The following is a 24,806-nucleotide window of genomic DNA, read 5'->3' on the forward strand; positions in this document are numbered from 1 at the left end:
TTAGTAGCAGAGGCTGCTACCCGAAACAGCCTGCAGAGCTGCACTGCGCGCGGTGCGCCAGCGGCGCGGCTGGAAACCCTGCTCGGGTGGGGGCAGGGCCGCTCGGCTTTGGCGCGGCTTTGAACTGAACTCCTGCCGTTCTCAGCAGTGCGCGCGTAGCTGCCAGGCCTGTTCTGTTGCACAACTCTACAGCTGTCGGTTGCCAAGAGGTGTGGGGGGGGGGGGGGGGGTGGGGGGAGTGTACGGGGATGAACTCGATTGCCAACTTGCCGTAGTAACTTTTCTAGAATAGGTAATGAAGTTCTTCTTCCCATAACTTTATGGGTGGGCAAAGGGGGGGGGGGGGGCTGCATATTGAATGGGGAAGGTGGGCTGAGCAGCCTGTTCTTTTTATTTCACGTGTCCTAATGAGTAAATAAAGAGCTCGAAATCTCGCCTTGCTTCAAGCTGTGTACGTAGAATTGTGACGGGCAGCCCCTGAGGGAGGGGACCACGGTGCGGCCCTGTTGCGCTCGCTGGTCTAATGCCTGCCGTAGGCGTGCTGGCAGAAACTGCACGACGTTGTCTGGAGGAAAAGATGGCAGCGGGGGCTGCTTCACTGTGAATCATTGGACCGGTTGCAACATTCGCTCTAATGAACCACATCTGGCTGTGAGTAACTCTGTGTTTACCCTCTTTGTGGATGCAGCAGGAACAACTGACCTGTTTTTTGACATCAGCGCGATTACGGCGCTGTTTCTGTTGTTCAGTGCCGTTCAGTGACTGCTGTGAGGAATCCTTCATCCGGTATGGATGCAAGGGAGATTTCGAAGCACATCTATACTATTTCTTTAAAGAAGATGGACATGGCAGAAATGCTCCAGTATCAGGTGTGTTTGTAAGGTATTGTTTAACTTGTTTGAGTGGTCATTTGTACAGAACCCCTGATACTGTCCATCTTGACTAAAACCTCCTGTTTCTGTTTTCTTTGGGTTCAGCCAGTCAGAACTGGTAGGAGCTGTAAAAAACGGAAAGGCTGTTCATTAACGATTTGATGCTAAAAGCAAACCACTAGTTCTTTTTACGCAGTAACGGCGACTTAAGGATATTTCATCTGAAAAGCATGACTCCTGAATCTTGACTCCTGAATCTTGACTCCTATTCAAGACTGGAATTTTTCAGTCATGAATCAAAGAGATGTGAGGCAATATCCATGCCGTTTGCCCAGCATTGTGCAGGTTTGGTTCCACCTCTCTCCTCAGCCTTGGCGCTAGCCTGGGAAGCAAATGTTCCAGATGTTTCCGTGGCACGTGTCTTATTTGTAAGACCAGTTATCTGTTGACCAGGTCCTGGACAGCCACAGAATCTGCCGGTTTTCATTGTTGCTCTGCACCTAATCAATAAAGCGGTTGATTGCGCATTTAACTCTCCTCACCTGGTCACTTGGGACTGAATTGGGTGCTGACTTCAAGGTGAAAACAAAAACCAGCAGACCTTGTGGCTCACCAGGGCCGGAGACTCCTACCGTAGACCAACACCCCGGACGCTTCTGTGAAACTTGGGGTTTTTCTCTGAACACGCCCTGATATTTCGTTGGCGATTTTGTCTTGAGAGGTGTTTCCTTTCAAGGAGGGAAATAATTGTTTTTCTTGTCTCTTTCTTTTCAGTTTGGTACCAGCTGCAACCGCATTTACTTCTGGTTCTGACTCATTGGGACTTTTTTCCTACCCTGCCTGTTTTTTTTTTGTTCTAAACTGTGTCTGAGCTGGCCATAGTGCCTATCCTTTAGGCGTCAGTGCCCCCCTTGCCATGTGATGGGGTTCCGAGTTTAAAGCGATACAGGCAGTGACCCTCTCACCCATTTTTGTTGTGTGATTCCAAGTGTCTCGAGAGTTGAAGTGCTCTGTGGTGGCTGGGGAAACAACATCAGCACCTCTTCCAATCATTGACTTTGTGACGTTAAAGTGAGATGAAGTGGCTGGGCTTTCCCCATATGATTTGTTTGTCTTTTCATTTAGAAAGTTTCCATGTGTTGCCAATGCACTGACCTCAATCTCTTGCTCTGCAAATTCTGTATAAATACTTTGCCTGTTGGTCGGTGCTTTTCTTTTTTTTTGATAAGACAACCAATCAGCAGCTAGTCCTTGAAGCTTCCATATGATTGACAAAAGCGTATTAGCTACGTGCTCACATGGAAGCAGTACAACATTGCTGCTGATTGGCTGTCTTATCAACATCCAATAGATATCATTGGTGATTTATTTTATTTTTTTTCCGGAGGGAGGAAGGAGAGGCGGTGATTGTTATTGCGCTCCAAAAAAAAAATGTGATCATTACCGAAAGTGCGCATCGCCCAGCCTGAGACTGACGGGCCCCGGATCCAAACGAGTTTGGCGAGTTTGTCTCCGTGATCGCTGAATTTGCCAAACCGTGTTAGCGGAGGGAAAAAACAAAAAAAACAAAAAAGATTCTTGCTTTGAACTGTCAGGCAGGGCAAAGTGTTGAATGAATCCCAGCCTTTGACCACCCGAGATGGACGGCACGTACTGCAGGGGTTCTGCTCACCAGCGGCCGGAAGCCCGCCACCCACTGTGTACAGGCCCTGAATGAGCACGGCAGGGGTGGCAGCAACAGCCTGAGCTAAAATAACACAGAGGACTGCCCCACGGACAGGCTGTGCCCTCGCAGCTATTTGTGGTTCCCCCAGCTGTGGAGGCCGACAGTCGGCCATGTCAAGGCGGTCCTGCCCTCACACCCACCTCTTCAGTTCTCTAGCTCTTAAGCAGTTTTTTTTTTTTTTTTTTTTTTTTTTTTTTGGGCGCTCTTTCAGACTTTCTTCCTTTTTAAAAGGTCATCATCTTCAATTACTGTAAACTTTCCCTGCTGGTAGAAATGGCCCGTATTTCTGTGAAATGTCGGTCTGTCAGTCTCCCTGCCTTCACGTTTTTGCTGCTTTTCTTTGTATTTGTGTATTTATTTACATTCTTCTCGGTAGGTCTTCGCTGGGGCACCATAGGAAGCAGTGCGTCTTTGATGTTGTATTTCCCCTGCCCCTGAGCTGTGCGTGGTTGTTCTGTAGGCTACTCCCGTTCTGTGAATTGCACGGTTGCGTCTCTCAGGTTCTCGCTTCCATTCGGTTACCTACGCCTTGGTCTGAGGGATTTCCCATCAAAGTTCCGTTTTGCTTTAGTCTCACTCCCACGGTCTCTCGCCACCCTGTTTGTCCTGTGCTGCACCTCACTTTCAGCCATCGCTTCAGCTCCTGTCTCTCCTGTGTGAAACTGTTTATTTTGGGTAAAAAGTCGGGGGACCAAATTTTTATTTTCTAAGAAATCCCCTTTACACTTCAATGTATGCCTAATTCACAATATTGTCTCACAGAAACACTATTTCTGAGGCTACTATGTATTGAAATACTAAATTATGAATAATGTGTTGGCCTAAACACTCCTACTGTGAGTGTGACCTTTACGCTACAAATGTTCTGTCACCAAAGAACTTCAGAAATGTTGGGGCTTTTTTGCTAAGGCGTGCAGTCATGTATTTTTCACGAACTTTATATGCCAGGGATGAATTATTTTTAATCAAACTACTCTCTCATGCATGTGCCTGTGTCTCTGTTTTTAGGCCCAAGGCAGGGCCTCCAGGAGATGCATCTGGGTTAGCCTGCATGAGAAACAAGAAGGCCGGCGTAGCATTGTCCGGCCTCCAGACCGCATTAAATGGAATCGCATGTGGCAATTCCTGGCATATCCTACCCGTGTGTGTCAGCTGAGATACGGGAGTACAGCATGAGATCACTTCCTGTGTTATCGGCCAGTCTCAGCCCCTCTTTTTCCTGTAGACGTGTGCCGGTGAAAATGAAAGAAAACGAGTTCTGAATATAGACAGAAAGGAAGTGGCATCTGTGTGAAAAGAAAAGAAAGCGAGAGCTATAATAGTCTGTCTCTCAAATCCGCCATGCTCGTGTCAGGACTAGCATTGATACAGTCCTACAAATTGCTGCCGCTTAGAACAGACATTTGCTTTTAGTATCAAATCGTTAAAAAAAAAAAATCAACCTCTCGTGTATACCTCATTGCAGTTCTGTCTGGATGGCCTCGTAGAGCAAACCAAAACAAGGTTCTAAAAAAAGTGACTTAAAACAGTTTTTATGGTTTATTCAGGATTTCTGTTCTAAAAATAGCAGTATAAATTCAGTGTTTAAAATAGGCATGTATAACAGGTTAGCCACTGACAAATTAAAAACTGGTTTTGCAGAATAACTGAACACAAGGAGCACACCGTCAAAGAAATTCTACCTTTTAATGTAATGAAACAACATGTGAAATCATACCCCAAAAATCTGCAAACAAAGTGCTAACGCCAAGCTGAATTCTTCGAAGTTGGTTTCCGTAAGTGAGGTATGTTTATCAGTGATGAAAGGGTCACTAATCATGAAGCGTGCAATCTGTCGCTGATCGATTCCGGCCTGGAATTACACACAACGTGTCATTTCTGCTGCACAGCATGAATATTGGTATGATTCATAACCCCCACCCCCCTGTAGTTTCTGCATCCTGAAGGCAAAATGAGGCCCTGGCAATTTTGCATCACTCATTCATCCTGGTGAGGTCAATGAAGTACACAAAATACGTGCACGCACATGTCTTGTAGCTATTACGTCCTGTGGTGCAGAGGTAAAACATGTAGCATAAAAAGCATAAATTATAGCAATGGAATGACGACCGAATGCTGTTTTTAAGTTTGGTGGGTTTAAAAAAGCAAGCGTTGGAGCAATGCATTTTCCTCGGTACTTGATGTTATTTTTCCTTGGTGTTGTATTAGCCTGTGTTGTACAACATGTGATGTCAGAAGCTGCAAAAAATTAAAAAAATTAATCCAAAACTGGTTGCTCGCACTGTATGAGCTAGTAAGATGTATTTTAATTTGAATTTAACACATATTAGAAATCCTGAGGATATTTTCCTTATGGACGTTCTCTCCTGCGAAATAATTTTGTGACAGTTGGTGCAGAATTCTGCGTAAGTTTTCAAAATGTGCAAAAGATGTATGCCTGTTCATCTGCAGGATTTGCTGCAGACCGTGATACCTGGGTGTTAGTGCGCTGCACCCCTTCTGTTCCCTGTGCTCACATTTTTCTCAACAGTGCGTCTGGTCAAGGTGCCATTTAGGGTGACTGCCCTGAAGATGTAGCAGTGCTTATTCAGTCAATCCAGACTAAATTTAAAAATGATTTAGAGCTTTACAGTTAGCTGTGTGAAATATACTTTTGGCCCAGGTGTCTGCCCACATTCTGTTTAAATATTCTTGGCTTTGTACCTTAGTAAATTCCAAACTGTTTGCGTAAGCCCCGAGTTTCGTGTCAATTGCAGTTTTTGCCATTGTGCCACTGATGTCCTTATAAAGATAACATAAGCCGCGTTTCCACCAAAAGTACCCGGAACTTTCAGTCCCAGGAACTACTTTTCAAGGAACTAAAGTCCCGCGAAGATTAGGCAAATTAGCCCACTGACGTATGAAAAAGCGACGTTGTCATCGGTCCATCTGTCCTATGATTTCTTCTGTAACCCCATACTACCATCGAAGTAGCCTACATTATTTTCTAATAACCGGGACAGCCCGGAGGGGTTTATTCCACTTATATACAACGGGTTACCAACAATGACTATATATGGTTACTTTTGTATTTATTTATTTTTATCGATTTCATCACCTGGAATTGAAATATTCTTCTGCAGCCGTTTGGGCATATTTTACCGTTGTCAAGCAAAACTGTCGTTGGTAGTTGAACTTGGACCGTTGTTATGCAACAAATAGGATATAACAGGCCAATAGTCAGATTGTAACTGTTTTATATATCTTCTCAAACACATTCATTATGTTTTTATGCGAACATTCACTTTCATGTCTTGACATCCAAGGCGACAGAATGCATTCACATTTCCAATATAACTGGCAACAACAGCAGAAAACATGCACACGTTGTAAACAATTTGCTGTTTGATTACTTTCTCACCGTCAATTCCATATAGGCTAATCGCAAAATGACAAGAATAGAACAAAAACTCGGACTTGCGTGAAAATTTAAATTAGCAGTGGTACAGCCACCGTTTGCTTTCCTTCAAAGTTACTGCTAGCCGAGCAGCGAAGTGTGCCCTCCAGATGCGAACCATGCACCATAAATTAGTCCATAGTCTTCCTGGTCTTTTTGTGGAATTGAAGAATGGCAGAGTAAAATTACGGCAGTCTGAAAAAGCTAAAGGGACGATTACTAGAATTAACCTGTTATTTTACCCTGACAAAAAGTGCGGAAGGTGATTTCCAGTTTGCTTTTACTGTATCACCAATGTGAATTACACAGAACTACCGCATACCTCACATAACTGTATCAAACGTTTTGAGTCAATTACAACGGGCTAACAAAGAAAATCCGGAAGAAAATATTCAGCAACCGAATTAATCCGTTTGAATGTTTTGGTACGTAATATGCTGTCCCAGCACGAATGCTTAGCATTTTATAAAACGAATACTAAAGCAAGAAAAGAACAGAAGAGCACACGTTATAATTCCAAGACGTTGGCAGGTTATAACCAAAACTAGGCTACTGCGCCGCATAACATACAAGTTTGATTTGAAGTTATTATGAAAATAAATCGGTCTGCGGCTGCAGATTTTTAAACATGGCGATTGAAATAAAACGCTGCAAGTAGTCGACCAATCAGAAATTTTCAGCGCTTGCACCCCACCCCAAAGGTTCCGGTACTTTTGGAAAGTACTACCCCCCGAGCAGGGATGTTTTTGGGGGTAAAATAAAGACCCCGGAACTTAATTTAGACCCTAGTTCCTGCGGTCGAAAGTCACTGAGTTCCTCAAAAGGTTCCTAGTTCCGGGCTAAAGTTCCTGCGGCGGAAACGCGGCTATACCTAAATAATTAACTGCAGAAGCCCCACATCGATCCTTTTGGGGTACAGCTTCCTATTCCTCTTTGGTTGCATAAGGTCTCCAAAAAACCTCTTCTTGAGTAGTCTGCCTTGCATCCAGTTTCAAAACTGATGAAAAGCTCCTGTGATATTGCTCTAACTTTGATGATGAGTAGGCCTATATTTTGTAGTCATGTCAAGTCAGGCTAATGGTAGTATATATTTGGAGTGAGTCAAAACCAGGCAAATGATATCATGTTTATTTAGATTCTTTGTTGGAATATAGGCTATTGGTCATTTTGCTGTGGTCCCCCTAGAAACTTATTAGCTTAAGTCTTCTTGGGTATCTCCAATAGTTATAAACCCTTCTTTTATTGTCTCTCTCTCCTCCAGGTTTGTGGCTTTCCTCTCCAGAATATCGTGCTTGTACATGGTAACAGAGAGCTGAAGACTGAGGTACGCTGTACAATTCTGTGTATTCCATTTAGGGCGCATGACATTATATTACCGTGCATTTCATTAATTCGGAGCGGCTTACATTGAAAGAGAACACAAGGCCCTTCCATTTATACGAGTTATGTGTGCAGCCGTGCCAGACCCGGCTCATAACATTCCCAGACCAGTCAATGTAAGTGCAGCTTCAATAAAGCACTAAATCTAAGCTAATTTAAGCGAGCCGTAAAACACATCACAGATTTATACAGCCAGCAAACTTATAAAACCATAAAGCTAACCGTTGCAATCCTAACATTATTACCCAAGGCAAAAAAAGCAGTCATTCTGTGGTTTTCGTTGCCGTTTTAGCTATTAAGGCTGGATCTCCAGTGGGCTGGAGCATGTGGAAGTGCCCAGGGGCTTTGCGTTTGCTCTGTAGAGTGATGTAAAGACTGCGTTGTGCGAGTGTTGGCGGACCGAGGGGTTCTCCCTGCTGTCAGAGCGCTGCGGTTAATCCCCTGAGGCCCAACAGTTCCCATGGGAGAGCACGCTCGGGCAAGCTAAAGGAGAAGGGTGCCAATGAACTCGCAGCCTGAGGCGGCAGCCGCTGCAGACGTCACTTAAGTTCAGAGCAGTGGGACTGACACTTTCACTCACGATCGCACGGGAAACACCCCCCGCTCCAGGACGGGTCGAGGCAAAGACAGACTGAGATAGCGAAGGGGGGGGCGGCGGTGGGGATGGGGGAGCAAAGGGGTGAGGGTTAAGGTTAGGCACCGGTACGTCATTGCATGTGCACTGTGCCCTTCTCAGCAGCTGACCTCTCAACCGTTTGGCTGCTCACCACTAAAGAAGGGAGCCGTGGACATCCATCTGGCAGTCCTTTCCTCCAGCTCCAGAGCTGGACTTCACGACGTCACGTTTCTCCCTTTTCATTTTGCCTTGCCTGGAAGTGAAGCTTAATGTGTAACAGAAGGCAAACATTTTTTAAGTGTTTGGGGACAGCAGGAGCCGCTGGATCTGCGGGGGGTGCGAGTGATGAGGAACTGTACGCCAACGGGCACGAGTCTATCAGCTGACTATTCTAAAGTACATTTTTAACGCCTGGCAGCGTGCAGGTGGGCACCCTTTTGGACTGTGTGAGGCCGGTTTCTTCACTTTCCCAGAGTTCCTCTATCTGAATGGGACCGACTGTTCTGAAGAGCTCAGAAGAGAGCAGGCCAGCCAGTGCAAGCATTTTCTTCCCATTTCTGACTCCTCCTTTGGGACATTTGTCTAGTGTGGTTTTTCTTGCAGCGTCACATCATTGCACAAGCAGATGCTAAATTGGACAGCCAACTCAAGGCAACGGTTAAAGGCACGTGAACTGGTCAGCTGTGCAGAACAGGAATAGTCCTCCGAGTTTGTCGTGGAGGCTGTTCTCTTAAAAGCCCATGCAAGGCTGAATGTCATGAATAGCCTAAGCGTAAGCTAGAAACACCACTGCACAATATTGCTAAATGAATTGTGCAATGCACATGTCTACCCCTTCTATATGAAACAAATTATAATACACAAATTGTTTAGAACACTAAGTTCTCCTTGCTTGCGTCTATTCGGAATTCCATGTCGTACTTTTAAGTGTCAGGTGGTGACCGCTCTAGTTGTTTTAATGTCTATGGTTGCACCATTTCTCTCTTTCATTCGTAGTATCAGTGCTGTTTGTGCCAAAATTTTAAGCTTGTCCAGGCAGCGTGAAGCACTGAGGAAGTTAATAAGTTAACCAGACACTACATTCGGCTCTTTCACTTCCCCTGTGAAAGCTACTGCTGGGACAGAAAAGGGATGAAAGAGGAGTTAAAGCGGGGGCCTCGTGGGAGAGCCTCGTAGCGAATGACACATAATGGTCTCCTTTGTTTCAACCGCACGGCGGTTGTTTCTTCCTTTTCTCATTCGATCCTCCTCTCTGGCCCCAAGTGAACTCCAGAGGATGTCTTATGATTCCTCCTGTCTCTTGGGTTTTTCAGAAAGGCGAACTGTGTTTCCGTGCCATGTCTGTTCTTTCAAGCCGACTTTGGCCATTGGGGCCAAACAGTGTGGTCGGTGATTAAGTTTTGGTACCCTAGGCTCACGGCAAAGGATTTGTTACAACTTATTTTAAATACTATTAACATAGTTATGGCTCTGGTCAATAGGATATGCTGAAAATATTTGTGCATGAGGAATGTTTTATTAGTAAGAGGCTTTGTCCTTTGTCACTTAGAGCTGAATTGTAATGTTAGAAGTCAGTACTCCCTCTTCATTTGGTTGCACGCGTGATTTTATTGTTGTTCATTTCACCTCATTTCACCCTGTGCTCTTTTGCTTTGTGTGAGCACGGCGACTTTGGCGAGACTCGCACGTAGACCTCTCCTGCCTCTCAGTGTGATTCGAACTGGTAGACGCCAAGGAGCATGAGCATTTGATTTGCCGCTTCTCGTGACACATCCTACCAGCGGCCTAGTTCAGGGCTTATAAATTGGCGACTTGTAAAAACTCTGTAAAACAACGAGGGTTACTTGTGCTATAAGGTGAGTTGTGAAAGTGGAATTTATCACATTATTGAAGTTTTTAAAAAAATATTATTTGAGATTTACTTTGTGTTTCCGATTGGCCCGGACAGTTTTTATGTGTGGCGATGGATTTTTTAGATACCTGAGAGAATTTAGAATGACTAGCTGGTTTGGGGCAGTTGCAGGCTCATGTTTGAAAGCTTAATGCAGAAAGAACAACATCAAAAAAAACACACTAACTGCAGTCACATTCTTTCATGTTTATTTGTCTCTCTGTTTCCCCACCCCTGCACTGTAGGCATCTGTGCATATGGCCTCTCTTGAGCACCAGATTAGTTCAACAAAGTGATGGAATCTTCTCAGAGTATCTGCACTCTGCTGTGAAGGTCCAAGGAAACTGATATCTGTGAATTTTTTGCTGATGTGTTGTTTGAACACTTTCTTGCATTTACAAACGGCCAAGAAATATTTTCAAATGATTCTTGCGAAAAAGAAAGTATAAAAGCTTGTGCCAAATTTTCTTGCTTTCCCTCTAGACCAAACGGCCGGTTTTCTGTGGGCGGGGTTAACTGGGTGTAAGTTACGCAACAAAAACATTGAGCCCAGTGAAATCTTTTCTACATGTAATATGTAAATGATGCTCTTGCCATTTTTTTGCCATTTTGTATTTGCAGTGCCCATTTTCGCTTGGATCACAGAAACACGGTGGATTGGTAGGAAGACCTACCGTTAGCTAGCAACCAATAAATAGCTTTCAAGCGTAGACATGTGAAATCAACGACTTTCTCTACTCGGGTGTCCGGAGATTGAGACTGCTGTAGAGTCTAATGTTAGTGTACGGTAGCTCAGTGCTACAACGCTATTACACACAGAATGATAATCAGGTTTAACTGTACAATGGTAAAGCCTAGTTCATGCTGCTTTCTTTCTTTTGTCTGGTAGCGTAAGGTTGTTGTAAGGTTACTGCTCTAACCGGCTCTAACCAAGCTAGCGATGAGGAATGGTTTGCATATGACGTGTCTTACAGATATGAATGCTAATGAGCGCAGGATACACGCCCACCCTGTCCTTGTCTGCTCAACAGGTTGCTGTAATCTAATAGTCTTTATTACAATTTAATGGCTATCATGGGGTTAAACTTGACTCGAAACTATTATTAAGAAGACAATGAATTGTTGCTTCTGGGAAATATAACTTGAATCCATTTGCCTGGACCTGTTCTGCACAAGCGTATGCCTCATTTCTTTTTTTTTTATAAAGGAGAGCAAACAGTCTCCTCCTCCTTTTTTGTTATTTTTTTTTTTTTGCTTTATTCAGATAGAAAGCATGGACAGTAAGGGGTAGAAAAGTGATCACAGCTCAGAGCGTACCGTGGCACAGGATCAAATCCTATTTTGTTCACATTTGGCAGATTAAAGAATAAACGAGAAGATCATTTGCAGTGAACATGCATACCAGTGTATCAAATATACATTCCCAATGTGAGAACACTATGCATGACCGCCATTTCATCAGAAATAGACTGCCATTTCTCTCTCTCTCTCCCTCCCCCTCCCACTCCGTCTCCCTCCTTCTCTCTCCCTCTCTGTCTCTTTATGACGGTGCTGATTTTGTGCACTATAAGGCTATGAACACCCTAAAGGATTTTAAACCTGTTTAAATGGGTGGCAAATGAATGGGGCTCTGTAATGGGTGGCAAATGAATATTTGTGAATGCTTTTTGCTGACTCCCGGTAGTGTTTTTTTAATTCATTTTTTTAAAAAAATGTACCTTCTTTAGCTTATGTTTTGTCTGGTTCCGTTAGATATTTACATTTTTGATTGCTTGGGTTTCTACAGTGTGTCGCCCCAACACTAGTTAACTGTCCGTAAAGGGGTTTGTTAAAAGGCGCGTCTCTCTTTTATCTCTCTCCTTGCCTTCAGGGTGCTGAAGATGGCAGTTTGGATCCAGGCCCAGCAGCTCCAGGGGGATGCGCTGCACCAGATGCAGTCCCTCTACGGCCAGCACTTCCCCATCGAGGTGCGCCACTACCTGTCCCAGTGGATCGAGGGCCAGCTGTGGTGCGTCCGTCCGTCCGTCCGTCCGTCCGTCTGTCCTCACGGCCCTCTCTCGGCGCCGCTCCCGAAACCCTCCGCGGCCCCCGCCCCTCTCCCTCTCCCTCTCCCTCCCTCCTCACATGGCCTGTGCTCTCGGGCTAGCGCGGCATTTCTCCGGCGGGCATGTCTGGAGCGCAGTCTCTCTGGCTCCTCGCCCGGCTCGTTCTCTCCGTACGGACTAGAGCGTGTAGAACGTGAACAACGCACCAGACGTCCATCCAAATATCTGCCCAACGGGACAGTATCACAACGGGGAGTTTAACTATGACGGCAGCTGCTTGGGTAACTTTATATTGTGCAATGTGGATGGGTGTGTATATATTTTGTTTTGGTTTATAATTTGAGCATTTCTATAGAATCCATTAATTGTGATTAAGGTATATGAGTAGACTGTCAAGCTGTCCATAATTCCTGCAGTATTAAAAGATTAAAGATACTGGTAGTCTGCTGGAAGTCTACTCCCCATCCACATTTTCAGGGCAATTTTATTGATTAGTATTGCTCAATATTTAATAAGGTTTAATACATATTTTACTGTATTTAATCATGTTTTGGCTACCAATCCCCACATTCCCAATGCAGGAAATTTTATATTGGTTAGCTGGTTAGCTTAAAGCATGAGATATGAAATGTATTTAAAATTCATTCTGATTCCTTTGCTTGCTACCCAGCTGCCATATTATTGTTTGAGCAGCCATTTCCAAACATCCTTTAAATTCAAATTTTCCCAAACTTGCATGAACCTGGTAGTTTAATTCTCCTATAGCATTCCTTTGCTGCAGTCAGTTTACATGTTTTGTAAAGGAATGTGTAAGGCCCAAACATTTCTTATTTTCACTTTAATGATTTTCGTTGAGTGTATGTGATGATTTTGAGAATTCAGGCCGGCTGGCTGCAGGAGTCAGCTTATAGCACCAGGCCGGTGTAGCAGAGGCAGCAGCGACACGTCTTTCTGGCACGCTGGTTTCCTGCGTTTTTAGAGCGGTTGCACCTCTTTGGCTACGGCGTGGCTGTCAGGTTTGCCAGGTCACTCCCGGGAACCCAGAACGTTTGCGCAAGTCGTGGCTGACTTGTGCACAGCGATTCCGGTCACAGATTAGGGCAAGGTTCTGTGAAAACCTTGGCACGCTCCTCAGTGGAGTAAAATCGGAAAGGGCCGAGCTGTGAGCCATTCGGTCACTATGTGACCAAAGGCCTTTCCTGGAATTCCAAACAGGCTAACACTGAGTCAGGCCCATCTTTTCAGTAACTTCATCTGCTCAGAGCGAATTTACCGTTACCGCTTTGAAGCCATTACGGCTGCAAACCACAGGAGTCGTCTTTTCCTGTTTCCATTTGGATCCATGCCTATGAATTTCCTAGCCCTTTGGGCTGTCCGTGTGACCAGGCGACTGTTCAGGGCACTCAGAGTTTATCGCCACAGAGCACGAGAACACCCCTGGCCTGTGTCGTTCCGCCAGCTTAATGGTTTATCTTCAGGGTGAACGGTCCTTGACCTTCTTCTGTCGTTAGCTTCGGCTCACGTGAGAGAGGCTTTTGAGGGTTTTTTCAAAAAAAAAAATTTTTTTTTTTTTTATGCACTCCAGGGACTCGATCGACTTGGAGAACCCGCAGGAGGAGTTCAAGGCCAAGCGAATGCTGGACAGTCTGATCCAGGAGCTGCAGAACAAGGCCGAGCACCAGATGGGGGAGGACGGCTTCTTGCTGAGAATCAAACTGGGCCACTACGCCACTCAGCTAAAGGTGAGCTGCCCCTGTGGGCCCGTCACGCCGCTAATGAGAGGTGCATCATGGGTTCAGCCGCTCCGAGAGAGGAAAAGCTCAGGTATCAGAGGTCGGGACAGGAAAGGGCCCTGATGTACCAATGCAGGAAGAGGCCTTGGGTGCTGGTATTTCCGAACAGTTTTCCAGTAACCTTCTACTCACGGTCATCTCTGATTCCTGACACGAATAAAAGGAAGCGGAGATGAAAAACTCTCCTCGAACTAGGCCCACGAGACATCTCAGACTCCCTCTGTGTACCTTCTGTCCGACTGTCCGAAGCCCGGCCCTCGTGTGAATTTCACTGTAACGAGCGTGCCCGAGGGCGGCGGCGGCGGCGGCGGCTGGCTCCCGGGTGGCGCGGCGGTGAAAGACGCGCTCTCGAGCCACGGTGCCAGCGCGCGCCGCGCCTTCGGCGCGGGGGGACCCGACGCCCGGCGCGGACGGACGGACAGACGCGCACCGCGCGAGTCCAAGGCTGCGTCCTGAGGGCTGTCCGCACCCGGCGCGTCTGTTGAAAGAAGTCGTGCTATTTTGCGCAGACGGGACGAATGTAATTTGACTACGTTTGAGCACTGTGGGCAGACCGTTCCAGCCGGGACAAAGATGCTGTTGTGTGCGTGGCCCGCTGGCGTGCCGGGGGCCCCGCGTGGCTGTTTTGCTTTGCAAATGCTTTGCCGTTTCCGTCTCGCAGAGCACGTACGACCGATGTCCGCTGGAGTTGGTGCGGTGCATCAAACACATCCTCTACACCGAGCAGAGGCTGGTGCGGGAGGCCACAAATGTGAGTGAAGAGCCCGTTAAAAATAAGATTGTGCGAAGACTCGTGGCTTTCTGGGCCATTCAGTGTTTCACCAATAGCTGGATAGAATTTTGTTTTTTTTAAAATTTATTTCGCCTTTATTTCACCAGGCAAGTCATTAAGAACAAATTCTTATTTACAATGGCGGCCTGGCAAGCGACAAAAGCCACTTAAGGGAAGGGGAGGTGGGCTAGAAGATAAAAACATGTTAAAAGCACAAAATACAGGAGCCACCAGCAGGTGCTAATACATTTTTTTTTGTTTGAGATGTGGTATTTTGATTGTACACACACATTGCAGACAGGCACACAGATGCGCTCACACACACACACAACACATACACAAGCGTGCGCACACACATATGGCATTTAATGATGATGACCAATTCACTGACAGTCGTCATAGGCGAGTCAGAAGGAAAGGTTAATTCTCGTGGTTTGCGAATGTGTGATGTGAGAGCACGTGGGCTCAGAAAGTTCACACGCAGTACCTGTGCTCTGATTGGCTTGCAGTCAAACTCCCCAGGGGGCGGGATGCTGGACAGCATGTCTCAGAAGTACCAGCAGATCAACCAGGCGTTCGAGGAGCTGCGCGTGATGACGCAGGACACGGAGAACGACCTGCGCAAGCTGCAGCACAACCAGGAGTACTTCATCATCCAGTACCAGGAGAGCCTGCGCATTCAGGGTCAGCTCCCATCATGCCTTTCTACAAACGCCTCTTCTCTGTCCTCCAGAGGCGTACCGAGCTCCCCACTACAGACAGGACAGCCGAGTCACTGTGCATCCTCTGCAGCTGACTGAGAATACACACTTATACTGAGTATTTATTGTGGATTTAATACCTTTACCTATGGTGCATCAAATTCTATACCATAAAACCCTTCTGCTTAAACGTCTACATTCACAATATTCAACTTGCACCTACTGTAAGGCAGCTGAAGGTAAAGCTCTGTTCTATCTTCAAATCAGCATCAGGCACCTCCCCCCTCCCCCCCCAACCCCCCCCCCCCCCCTCCTCCGCGTACCTGCATGTCCTGGTCACGTCTCCCGTCTGTAATGGCCCCCTGGTGGTGGAGTGCGCTTCCCACCGCAGTCAGGACAGCTCATATTCTGACGCAGGCTGAAGACTCAGATTCTTCAGATTGTGCCATGGCTGCCCTAGATAACCTTTCTTTTTCTCTCTCTTTCATTGGATTGAATAATGTTAAACTTATAGCTGTTCGAAGATTGGTTGTCTAGTGGTACTTTGTTTAGTTACTGTACAAATTGTTGTTTATTGGGTTAATATGACGCTTATTCATTTTTATTGGGTCACTTTGCTATCTTGGTGACACTGCATTTTTGTATTTGTGAGAGTTACACTGATGATCTCCACTTCTATACATTGCTCTATGTCTACTATGTGATGTATTAACGTAATGTAATATACAGGCTACTTAACTTTATGTTGTAGGTTTATGTCTTCATTACTAAAGTGGGCTGTGACACTGATTGCTTGGCACCAGCAGTGATCATGGTCTTAACCTTTGCAGTATGTATGCGCATATTGAAGTCACTCTGGATTAGAGATTCTGTTATATGCATAAACTTGAATGTAACTTCGACTATGTGGCTCAGCAAGAGTGAGATCAATGCAAGTACGTACGGCTCAGGATGCACGTTACTCGCGTGCGCTCGTGTGCACGCATGGTCCGGTTAGCCCAAGGCCTGCGGTGCGCCTGTTGGAAGCATCCGGCAGGTGGGACGAAGCGAAAAGTGGCTGACTCCTCTCCCCTGCCCCCGCTCCCCTCCCGTCCAGCCCAGCTGAGCAGCCTGTCCACCCTGCCCCCGGCCGACCGCCTGCTGAGGGAGCCCGCCCTGCAGAGCAAGAGGGCCACCGTGGAGGCCTGGCTCACCCGGGAGGCCAACACACTACAGAAATACAGACTGGTACGCCCCCCCCCCCTCCCCCCTCCCCAGTCCACCCACTGCCAGAATTCAGCCCCCCACCACCCCCCGCCACCTCGCCTGTTAGAGTGGAGCGCCCAAATTCTCACCGCCCGTCTAAAATTCGGCCTGCATTAGTGAGGCGGTTTAAACTCATACTTCACACATTCATCAAAAGTCTTTGGAAAAAAATATGCAAAACTCTTATCTCCCTCATAAAGGCATTTTTTTTCCTTCTTATGAGGAAATATCGGTTAAAATATTCTTCATTAAAAGGCATACGCAACATTTTATGGTATCGCGAAAGGAATGGTTGAGCTTCAGCTTGAGTTGGAGCATTTGTAGATGCGCTGTCAGTGAAAAGCTATGCGAGGAATGCTTGGCTGACAGGTGACACAATCTTCGTGGGCTTGTCCTCATGTAACGTGTGTGTGCTTGTGTGTGTGTGTGCTTGTGTGTGTGTGTGTGTGTGTGTGTGTGTGTGTGTGTGTGTGTGTGTGTCTGTTTATGAATGCGTGTGCGTGTGCGTGTGTGTGTGTGCCTGTGTGTGTTTGTGTGTCTGCGTGCATTTGTGTGTGTGTGTGTGTGTGTGTGTGTGTGTGTATTCAGGACCTGGCAGAGAAACACCAGAAGACCCTGCAGCTGCTCCGGAAGCAGCAGACCATCATCCTGGATGACGAGCTGATCCAGTGGAAGAGACGGCAACAGCTGGCGGGCAACGGGGGTCCACCAGAGGGGGGGCTGGACGTCCTGCAGTCCTGGTGAGTCCGCACCAAAGAGAACCACCACGATCGGTCCCGCGGTATCGTGTGACACCCCTGCAGTACTTCAGATGGGATTCTGGTCCAACCGCGGCGGTAAGCTCCCCCTGAGTCGTATCTGCAAATTGCAGAGGATTCAACGAGGGTGACCCCTTGTTGATGAGGATGGCGACGAGGACGAGGTAGAGGAGGAAGGCACTCAGGACGGGTCCCCGTCCTTCCGCGCGTCTCTGATTTGAGCGTCCTTCCGCCTCCAGGTGTGAAAAGCTGGCGGAGATGATCTGGCAGAACCGGCAGCAGATCCGGAGAGCCGAGCACCTCAGGCAGCAGCTGCCCATCCCCGGCCCCATCGAGGAGCTCCTGACCGAGCTCAACAGCACCATCACAGACATCATCTCCGCGCTGGTCACCAGGTCCGTGCCCACGCGCGCGCTTCCGAGAGGGGGGGGGGGGGGGGGGCGGCCTGCGTCAGCGTGCAGATTTCCATGCTCCGCCCTTGGCGACGCGCACAGCCGTCCAATCTCTGCGCAGAAGCGATTTCCTGCTGCGGCCCACGCCGCCAGCGCAGTTTTGAGAAAGGCCGCGCTGTAGGAACTGGTATTTGCTAGCAGATGCCAAATAGTTTAGGGCAGGGCTGCCCTTCCCTGTTTCAGGAGATCTGATGTCCTGTAGGTTCTCACTCCCACTCAAATTGGGCACACCTGATTCTGCTAATGAGCCGCTCAGTGAGATCTTTAGCAGTTAAATGAGGCGTGCCTGGTTAGGGATGGACTGATAACCTACCCTGATTTAGGGCTTCAGGGCTTAGGGCATTGAGCATGAGCTATAGGCAGGTGAATTCCAGGTGACTTCACAGTCTTTTTCACGACAGTTAATTATGGAATAGAGAAAATATAGTCATTGTGCATTGTGCTATATTTTATACGACTGTAATACTATTCAAACTTTCAAAATTCTTTTGAAAATGTTGGCGTTCATGCATTCGTAAGCATGTAACCGTCCTGTTATTTAGTCATTGGGGATTTTTTTATTTTTTATTTTTTTTTTACATCTCTTGTGCTGTAGTACTGCCAAGCTTTTCTTTTTTTTTTTTTTACTGTACGCATCTGTCTTGGAGGGCCGCGCTGATGAGGCTTTCCTGGTGTGTGAGTGCGTTGGCTGTCGCCATTTTAATGTACTTCCATATGGTGAGGATGGAGGGAAATTAAAAAACAAAAAAAAATTAGATACAATGTTTGAATCATGTAAATCTGTACTGTCCTCGTACAGGGCATCATTTATGTGGTGGTGTCGAGTATATCTTATTGCTTTGGTGTATCTTATTGCTCCACCTCAGAGGTGTTTCAGAGGTGTGTGTTTGTGTGTGTGCATGGTGTGTGTGTGTGTATCCTCCAATAACCAGGCAACAGCTTAGGAATTTAGAATTTACAATAAATAACAATTTAGGAGGAACCTAGCAATACTTTTAATTTGAGTTTGTTTAGTCAGTAGAGTGCACGTATTACAATATAGAGACAACGCAATCTGTAACCCAAAACATTTATTTACAAATGATTAAGAAAAGACAAAGATGAAATAGTTAATAGAAACGATAATATGTGTTCCACTCAGATATAATAGTTATCTAATTGTCTCAGGTCTCTCAGAATTTCAAGTTATTGCACTCAGTCTGCCTGGTTGTTGCTGCTGAGAGGGAGGCGTAGGGTGCAAGGGCAAGTGGTTGCCATGGCAATGTTTGTATCGGTCGCTGCCTCCTGAGTGGAGCATGAGAGAATGGGAGGAGCCTCCCGCTGCACGTTCTCTGAAGATGCTCTATACAGAATTGCAGCAGCGCACTGGTACATTTTGCCACTGAAAAATGCTTCCCTGCGGTTTGTGCTCATTGTTTGAAATCGGTGAAGTCTATTTTTGAGACAAAAGCCACGTTAACCTTCATCTCCTAATCTTAGTCGGAACCACAGAGCGTAAGCACATTTGCATGTTTTGTAGAGCACAAGCCAGTCTAACTAGGTCAGGGGTGCACAACTCCAGTTTTGGAGGGCTGGTCTGTGTGCTGGTTTTTGTTCCAACCAATTACTTTAGTTTCAGTTTTCTGACTGCTCTTTAAACTATGCCGGTTCACTCCTGTGCTTTAGCACAGTAAAATCTTTAGTGTATGCTTGCAATCTGCAGTTGCTGCTGGTGCTTAAAAAAATGTCAGGTCAAGATATGATCTTATCTGCTCAGGTTCAAGAAAATGCCTTTAAACTCATTGGATGGTGCTTTATCCTACAGCATGTCAATGATCCCGAACATACTGCTGAAGTAACAAAGGAGTTTTCAAGGCCAAAAACTGAAAAGTTCTTGCCAGGGTGCAGTACAGGGCTATCAGAGCATCACTAGAGAAAATACTCAGCACCTGGTGATGTCTATTTTGGACAGACTTCAAGCAGACATTGCCTGTAAAGAACGTAAAATATGACTGTCATTACATAACATTAACTGACATTGTGGTGCTCTGAAATGGGGGCTGTGTAAAAAGTGGTGCAATTTCTACATGGTGAAACCAGAGTGTATGAAAATACCTTTAAATAAAAGGTGAGGATGTACACTTTAACCACATGTGGACTTCTTGATCGCACATCTAAAATTGTTGAGTACAGAACCAAATCAAGAAGAAAAAAACAAGGTCTTTGTCCTTAACTTTATGGTGCTGATACTCACTTTGTGTACCATTACATTCATACTACAATAAGGACAAAGGACAAAACAATTAAACCGCAAATATACTGCAGTTGAAAGTCTTTAAGGAGTCCATTCATCAGTTTGTAAAGTGCAAACAAAAAATGTTGAGCAACACAGAATACTTTTGTTTGTTTTCTTAGGTGTTTGGATATACTCCCCACAATATCTGCCATGTAGCATTAAGCTTTGTTAATTTTTATTTTAGAGGTACTGGCCATGCCATATTTGGGGAGGTTCCTGTAGCCACAAGCCGATGCGCACATTTGAAATTTTCTTCACTACCCTTCCCCAGTCTCAGTCTACTGAGGGAATCATCTACTGTACACAAGTCAACCTTGTCATATCTGCACAACTCTCCAGTACAGTGTATCTACACAACCTTCTGCTTTTTCCAAAAGTACAGAACCCTCCTCTCTCTGCATATCTACACAACACTAATCTCTTTGTGCCATAAACCATCCCGTCGTCACAGGGAAAATATTAAAGTTAAGTTTTATTCCTTTATTACTTTCCTCTTCCATTGACAGTTTTGTTTTTCAAAAGGAAATAAAAACTGTGGACGCGCACTTGTTAAAACGTAAAGCATACAATATAATCTGTGAAACATGCCAATATCTGCTATATTGTCTAAGATTTACTGTAGGTTTTCTAAATGACCCCCATTTTATTGAATCTAATCAATAATTATTGACTGTAATGGGTTGAATGGGTTTTTCCCTCCTGTGTAGCTCAACGTCTTGTTTGGAGACATTTTGTATTTTTTTTTCTTTCTTTTGAGGCATTTAGTTCCTGCATGTGCTTTGTGTGCTACAGAATGTGGCAGGGAAAAGAAGAAGTACAGATTATTTTAACGAGCTGTAAAAAGCGAGAACATACGGTGTTCTATGATAACTCTTTCTCAATCTATTTTTTTATTTGTCTTGCTCATCATTGTTTGATAATCTCAGTACTATGACGTTTGTGTGTCAGATTTTGGATACAAGTAATATTTGTTTCATGGTTATTTTTTTATGGTTGGAATTTAATTTTTTTACCGACAAACTTAATACTTCTTCATTCTAACCAAGGTCAGCGTGTTTTCCCGACAATTACATCATTCTTTTATTATAATGCATGTTGATTCATTTTCCCTTATAGAGTTATCCAGAGTGACTTACGAAACTGCAGATTGTTAGTCTCGGGAACACAAAATTTGATATGTTCAAGACGGCACAGAAGGCCCATTTAATCTATGTACATATGTACACACTCTGGATACTGTGGATACAGGGTCCCATTTGAAGAAGCTGATCCTCTGATGTCACTGTCCCCCCAGCACCTTCATCATCGAAAAGCAGCCCCCGCAGGTCCTGAAGACGCAGACAAAATTTGCCGCCACCGTGCGGCTCCTGGTAGGGGGAAAGCTGAACGTCCACATGAACCCTCCTCAGGTGAAGGCCACCATCATCAGCGAGCAGCAGGCCAAGGCCCTCTTAAAGAACGAGAACACCAGGAAGTAGGTCTAGCCCCCACCGCTCCGCTCTAGTTTGTTAAGCAACGTGACTTCCATGGAACGATTTTTATGTCATTATTGTTCATCATAATGGGATATTAAGGAGTGTTACATTACATTACATTCATTACATTTATTTGGCAGATGCTTTTGTCCAAAGCGACGTACAATAAGTGCATACCAAAGATCATTGGAACAACTACAAAACACAGGTCCAGAGTGTTGGATAAATATTGGCAAGCTGGGTAGGAGGGTCACATGGTGCAGAAATGAATGTACGTGGTCACATTTGTAAGCTAGATGAGGACAAACTGTATGTGCACAGGTGGTGACTAATGGAAGCCCAGACATCGGCATAGGGCTGAGCAGTGTGATGGTAGTGTCGATTATCGGCGATGGAAACTGGATATCATGTTACTTTGCTAAGTTCATTTCCACATGCAGGCACTGCACCTTGAAAGAGCATAGTCCTACATGGCGGAGAGCCAAAAAAGCATTCCTTTTCAAACTTGGCCTATATCAAGCATGTTAGGCATGGCCAAAAATGCAAGAGGGACGCTTTTTGCAAAAAAACAGACGAGAAGGCCTCCATTTGTCTTTCTCTCTAACTCATTCCTTGGTATTTAGGTGCTCTGAGACTTGTGCAACATCGCCTATTCCTGTAGTTATTTAAAAGGTCTTTTCTTTTTGTTCAATCTCTTCGCTAATATAACTAATTAGGGTTAAATGACCGTTGCATACATGACATTTGGTAGTGCAACCGATAACACCTCCAACATTGTGCGGGAATGGACAATGGGCCTTATAGGCTTCGTAAATAATGTAAAAATAGTAGGCAATTTATTGTAATACCTATAGCCTGCTGATAATAAATGCACACCATAGACTTTGTTGCATGACTATGCTATGACAGCCTAAAAGACTAGAAGAATATGAAAACAAAAGGGTCGTCCAATAAAAAGTATCTTAAGATTTGTAAGATTATCCACTCAAGTCTCAAACACTAGCACATCAACCATGCCAGTTTCCTGGGTAGTTTTGGCCACTTATCATTAGGACAATGCAGGTTACATGCATGTAGCTCATCACCAGTGACCGGCATAGTACTCAATTACAGAATAGCAGCTGGGACTGGGTGATCAGGAACTATTCCAAACAAGGAGACTTGATTAAAAATGCGGTAGACTTTCCTGGCTAGGGACCTGGAACATCAGACGCCCTATTGACAGTTGATTTAGGGAGTCCAGACACTGATCAAATCGCATTATCTCTGTTTCACGCCTCAGAAAACACTGCATGAAAAAAGGTATTTAAGGACATTCAGTCCTGAGAGCAAGGTTCAAACTAACTCTGCTGAATCCAGAATCCATTACAGTATTTCTGACAACTGCTGTTCTTTTAAATAAACCATCAGTTTTCATCGAGTTCGAGAGACCTTCCTTTTTCTTCGTACAAGTATCATTGTATATTATATCACGATTTTTACGGGACAGCATCATGGCGTGACATTGGTGGAGAACATTACAGCACAAGTGAATTCTGGTTCCAGACAGACGATGCATTAAACATCCAGTGATGACAAATGAAGGCAGATGCTTTTTGTCTGGGCTACTGCCCAGCTAACAGACTTTGCCCTCTGCTTCAGTGACAGCAGTGGCGAGATCCTCAACAACAACTGTGTAATGGAGTACCACCAGACCACTGGGACACTCAGCGCCCACTTCAGGAACATGGTGAGTGGCGAGGACGCCCGGATCGTACCCATGTGGTATCTATTGAAGATCAAAGGCCTCACGCTACATGTGCTATTTTTATGTGCTTCGTGGGTAAAACAGTTCGGTTTAGGCAGCACACTGTGGTGCCTGGGTGAGCCTCACGGCCTCGGGTCAAATCCGGACTGTGCCTATACCAACTGTTGGCCGGGAGCTCCATGGGGCGACTCGCAGTTGGCGCCTGCATGGGAGGGTTTGGCCGCATAGCGATCTTTGCTCTCAAACAACCCCCCGCTGGCTGAAAAGGGCGCTCGTAAGGCTGCATGTCAACACAGCATATGCGAGCGTAGCTGTGGTCTCCGATGCCAAATGAAGTATATGTTGGACGCCACATGTTTCAGAGGTGAACCACAGATGTCTCAGTTCTCCCAAATGGACAGCTGGTTTGCGGACAGTTGGACAATCCAGATTGGGGTGGAAATTGGGTACATACAGCCCTGGGTAACATATAATGTGTCATATTTAGCACATTTATCCTAATATACCAGGGGTAGCCAACCCTGGTCCTGGAGTGCCAGAGATGGTCCTGGTTTTTTCCGCATTCAAAGCTATAACTACATAACTGGATTCATTTTAATTAATCAGGTTCAATGAAAGCAGGTGACAATGTGTTTCACCATTCAGAATATTCAGGTGCAGGCTTTTCATCGCCCGTCAAACTGTTGTGATCAAACTCAGGTGGATCTAAATGCGGAAGTGTCACTGGCACTCCAGGACCAGGGCACTATACAGTAGAGTGAAGGGGGAAAGTACACCGTCCCTCCCCTTCCAGGTTTACAGATCTTCCATTGCTATCGTCCTTGTCTTTCCTGCAGTCTTTGAAGCGGATCAAGCGCTCGGATAGGCGCGGGGCGGAGTCGGTCACGGAGGAGAAGTTCACCATTCTGTTCGAGTCGCAGTTCAGCGTGGGGGGCAATGAGCTAGTATTTCAAGTGAAGGTACGTACCGTGAGAGAGGATCTGACGAAGACTTTTTGTTTTTAGGCAGATAACTCTGTGAGTGAGTGAGTGAATGTATCAATAGAGTAATTTCATCGGTTAGAGAAGTGATGTATCCTATTACGCCTGTGAGGTAAAAGTTATCCAAAGCATCACTGCCAGGCAGACTGGAAGTTCCTGTGTTGCATGCTCCTCAGTGCTGTGGTGTGTGATACATGCCCAAATTCAGCCTCTCTTTTCTCACATCTGAAAGTATTTCCTGTCTTTGCCTCACTCCTCACTTAGACATTATCACTTCCTGTGGTTGTGATTGTCCACGGTAGCCAAGACAACAACGCCACTGCAACGGTACTTTGGGATAATGCTTTTGCTGAGCCGGTGAGTGTTGTTTGTTTCTTTGCATGTCATTACATCAGTTTCTCAATACAGAAGAGCGCAATGCACTTCCCTTACTGACTGCAGCCTTACCCTCCCGCGTGAATTTCTGCTTTTACTGTAGTTGTAGGCCAACAGTTAGTGCCAATTAAGCACTACTTAGATTTGCCTTGAGATCTTCAGATAATCCAAAGTCTTATATGCAAGACAAACCCCACTGATACTGTATTTATATGAAGACCCCTGTCACAAAGAGTGCTTAAATGTTAGCATGAACGCGGCAACAAG

At 45.5% G+C, this 24,806-nt stretch overlaps 1 protein-coding gene across 2 annotated transcripts in view; it reads left to right on the forward strand.

Annotated features, from left to right (window-relative positions):
* Positions 1 to 24,806, forward strand: part of stat5a (signal transducer and activator of transcription 5a) — a 73,171-nt gene that overhangs the window by 37,831 nt on the left and 10,534 nt on the right. Inside the window, exons 2-13 of one of the 2 annotated variants that reach the window (XM_035405021.1) lie at positions 7,296 to 7,358; positions 11,792 to 11,929; positions 13,552 to 13,708; positions 14,421 to 14,510; positions 15,041 to 15,215; positions 16,329 to 16,459; positions 17,066 to 17,217; positions 17,475 to 17,630; positions 21,257 to 21,436; positions 23,079 to 23,166; positions 24,021 to 24,143; positions 24,429 to 24,521. In XM_035405021.1, coding sequence (XP_035260912.1) covers positions 11,802 to 11,929; positions 13,552 to 13,708; positions 14,421 to 14,510; positions 15,041 to 15,215; positions 16,329 to 16,459; positions 17,066 to 17,217; positions 17,475 to 17,630; positions 21,257 to 21,436; positions 23,079 to 23,166; positions 24,021 to 24,143; positions 24,429 to 24,521 — 1,473 coding nt within the window. In that variant the 5' untranslated portion in view covers positions 7,296 to 7,358; positions 11,792 to 11,801. The remainder of the gene's footprint in view (positions 1 to 7,295; positions 7,359 to 11,791; positions 11,930 to 13,551; positions 13,709 to 14,420; positions 14,511 to 15,040; positions 15,216 to 16,328; positions 16,460 to 17,065; positions 17,218 to 17,474; positions 17,631 to 21,256; positions 21,437 to 23,078; positions 23,167 to 24,020; positions 24,144 to 24,428; positions 24,522 to 24,806) is intronic. The other variant, XM_035405022.1, reaches the window with a different exon arrangement.

Source organism: Anguilla anguilla, chromosome 2 (assembly GCF_013347855.1).
Source record: "Anguilla anguilla isolate fAngAng1 chromosome 2, fAngAng1.pri, whole genome shotgun sequence".
NCBI classification, from domain to species: domain Eukaryota; kingdom Metazoa; phylum Chordata; class Actinopteri; order Anguilliformes; family Anguillidae; genus Anguilla; species Anguilla anguilla.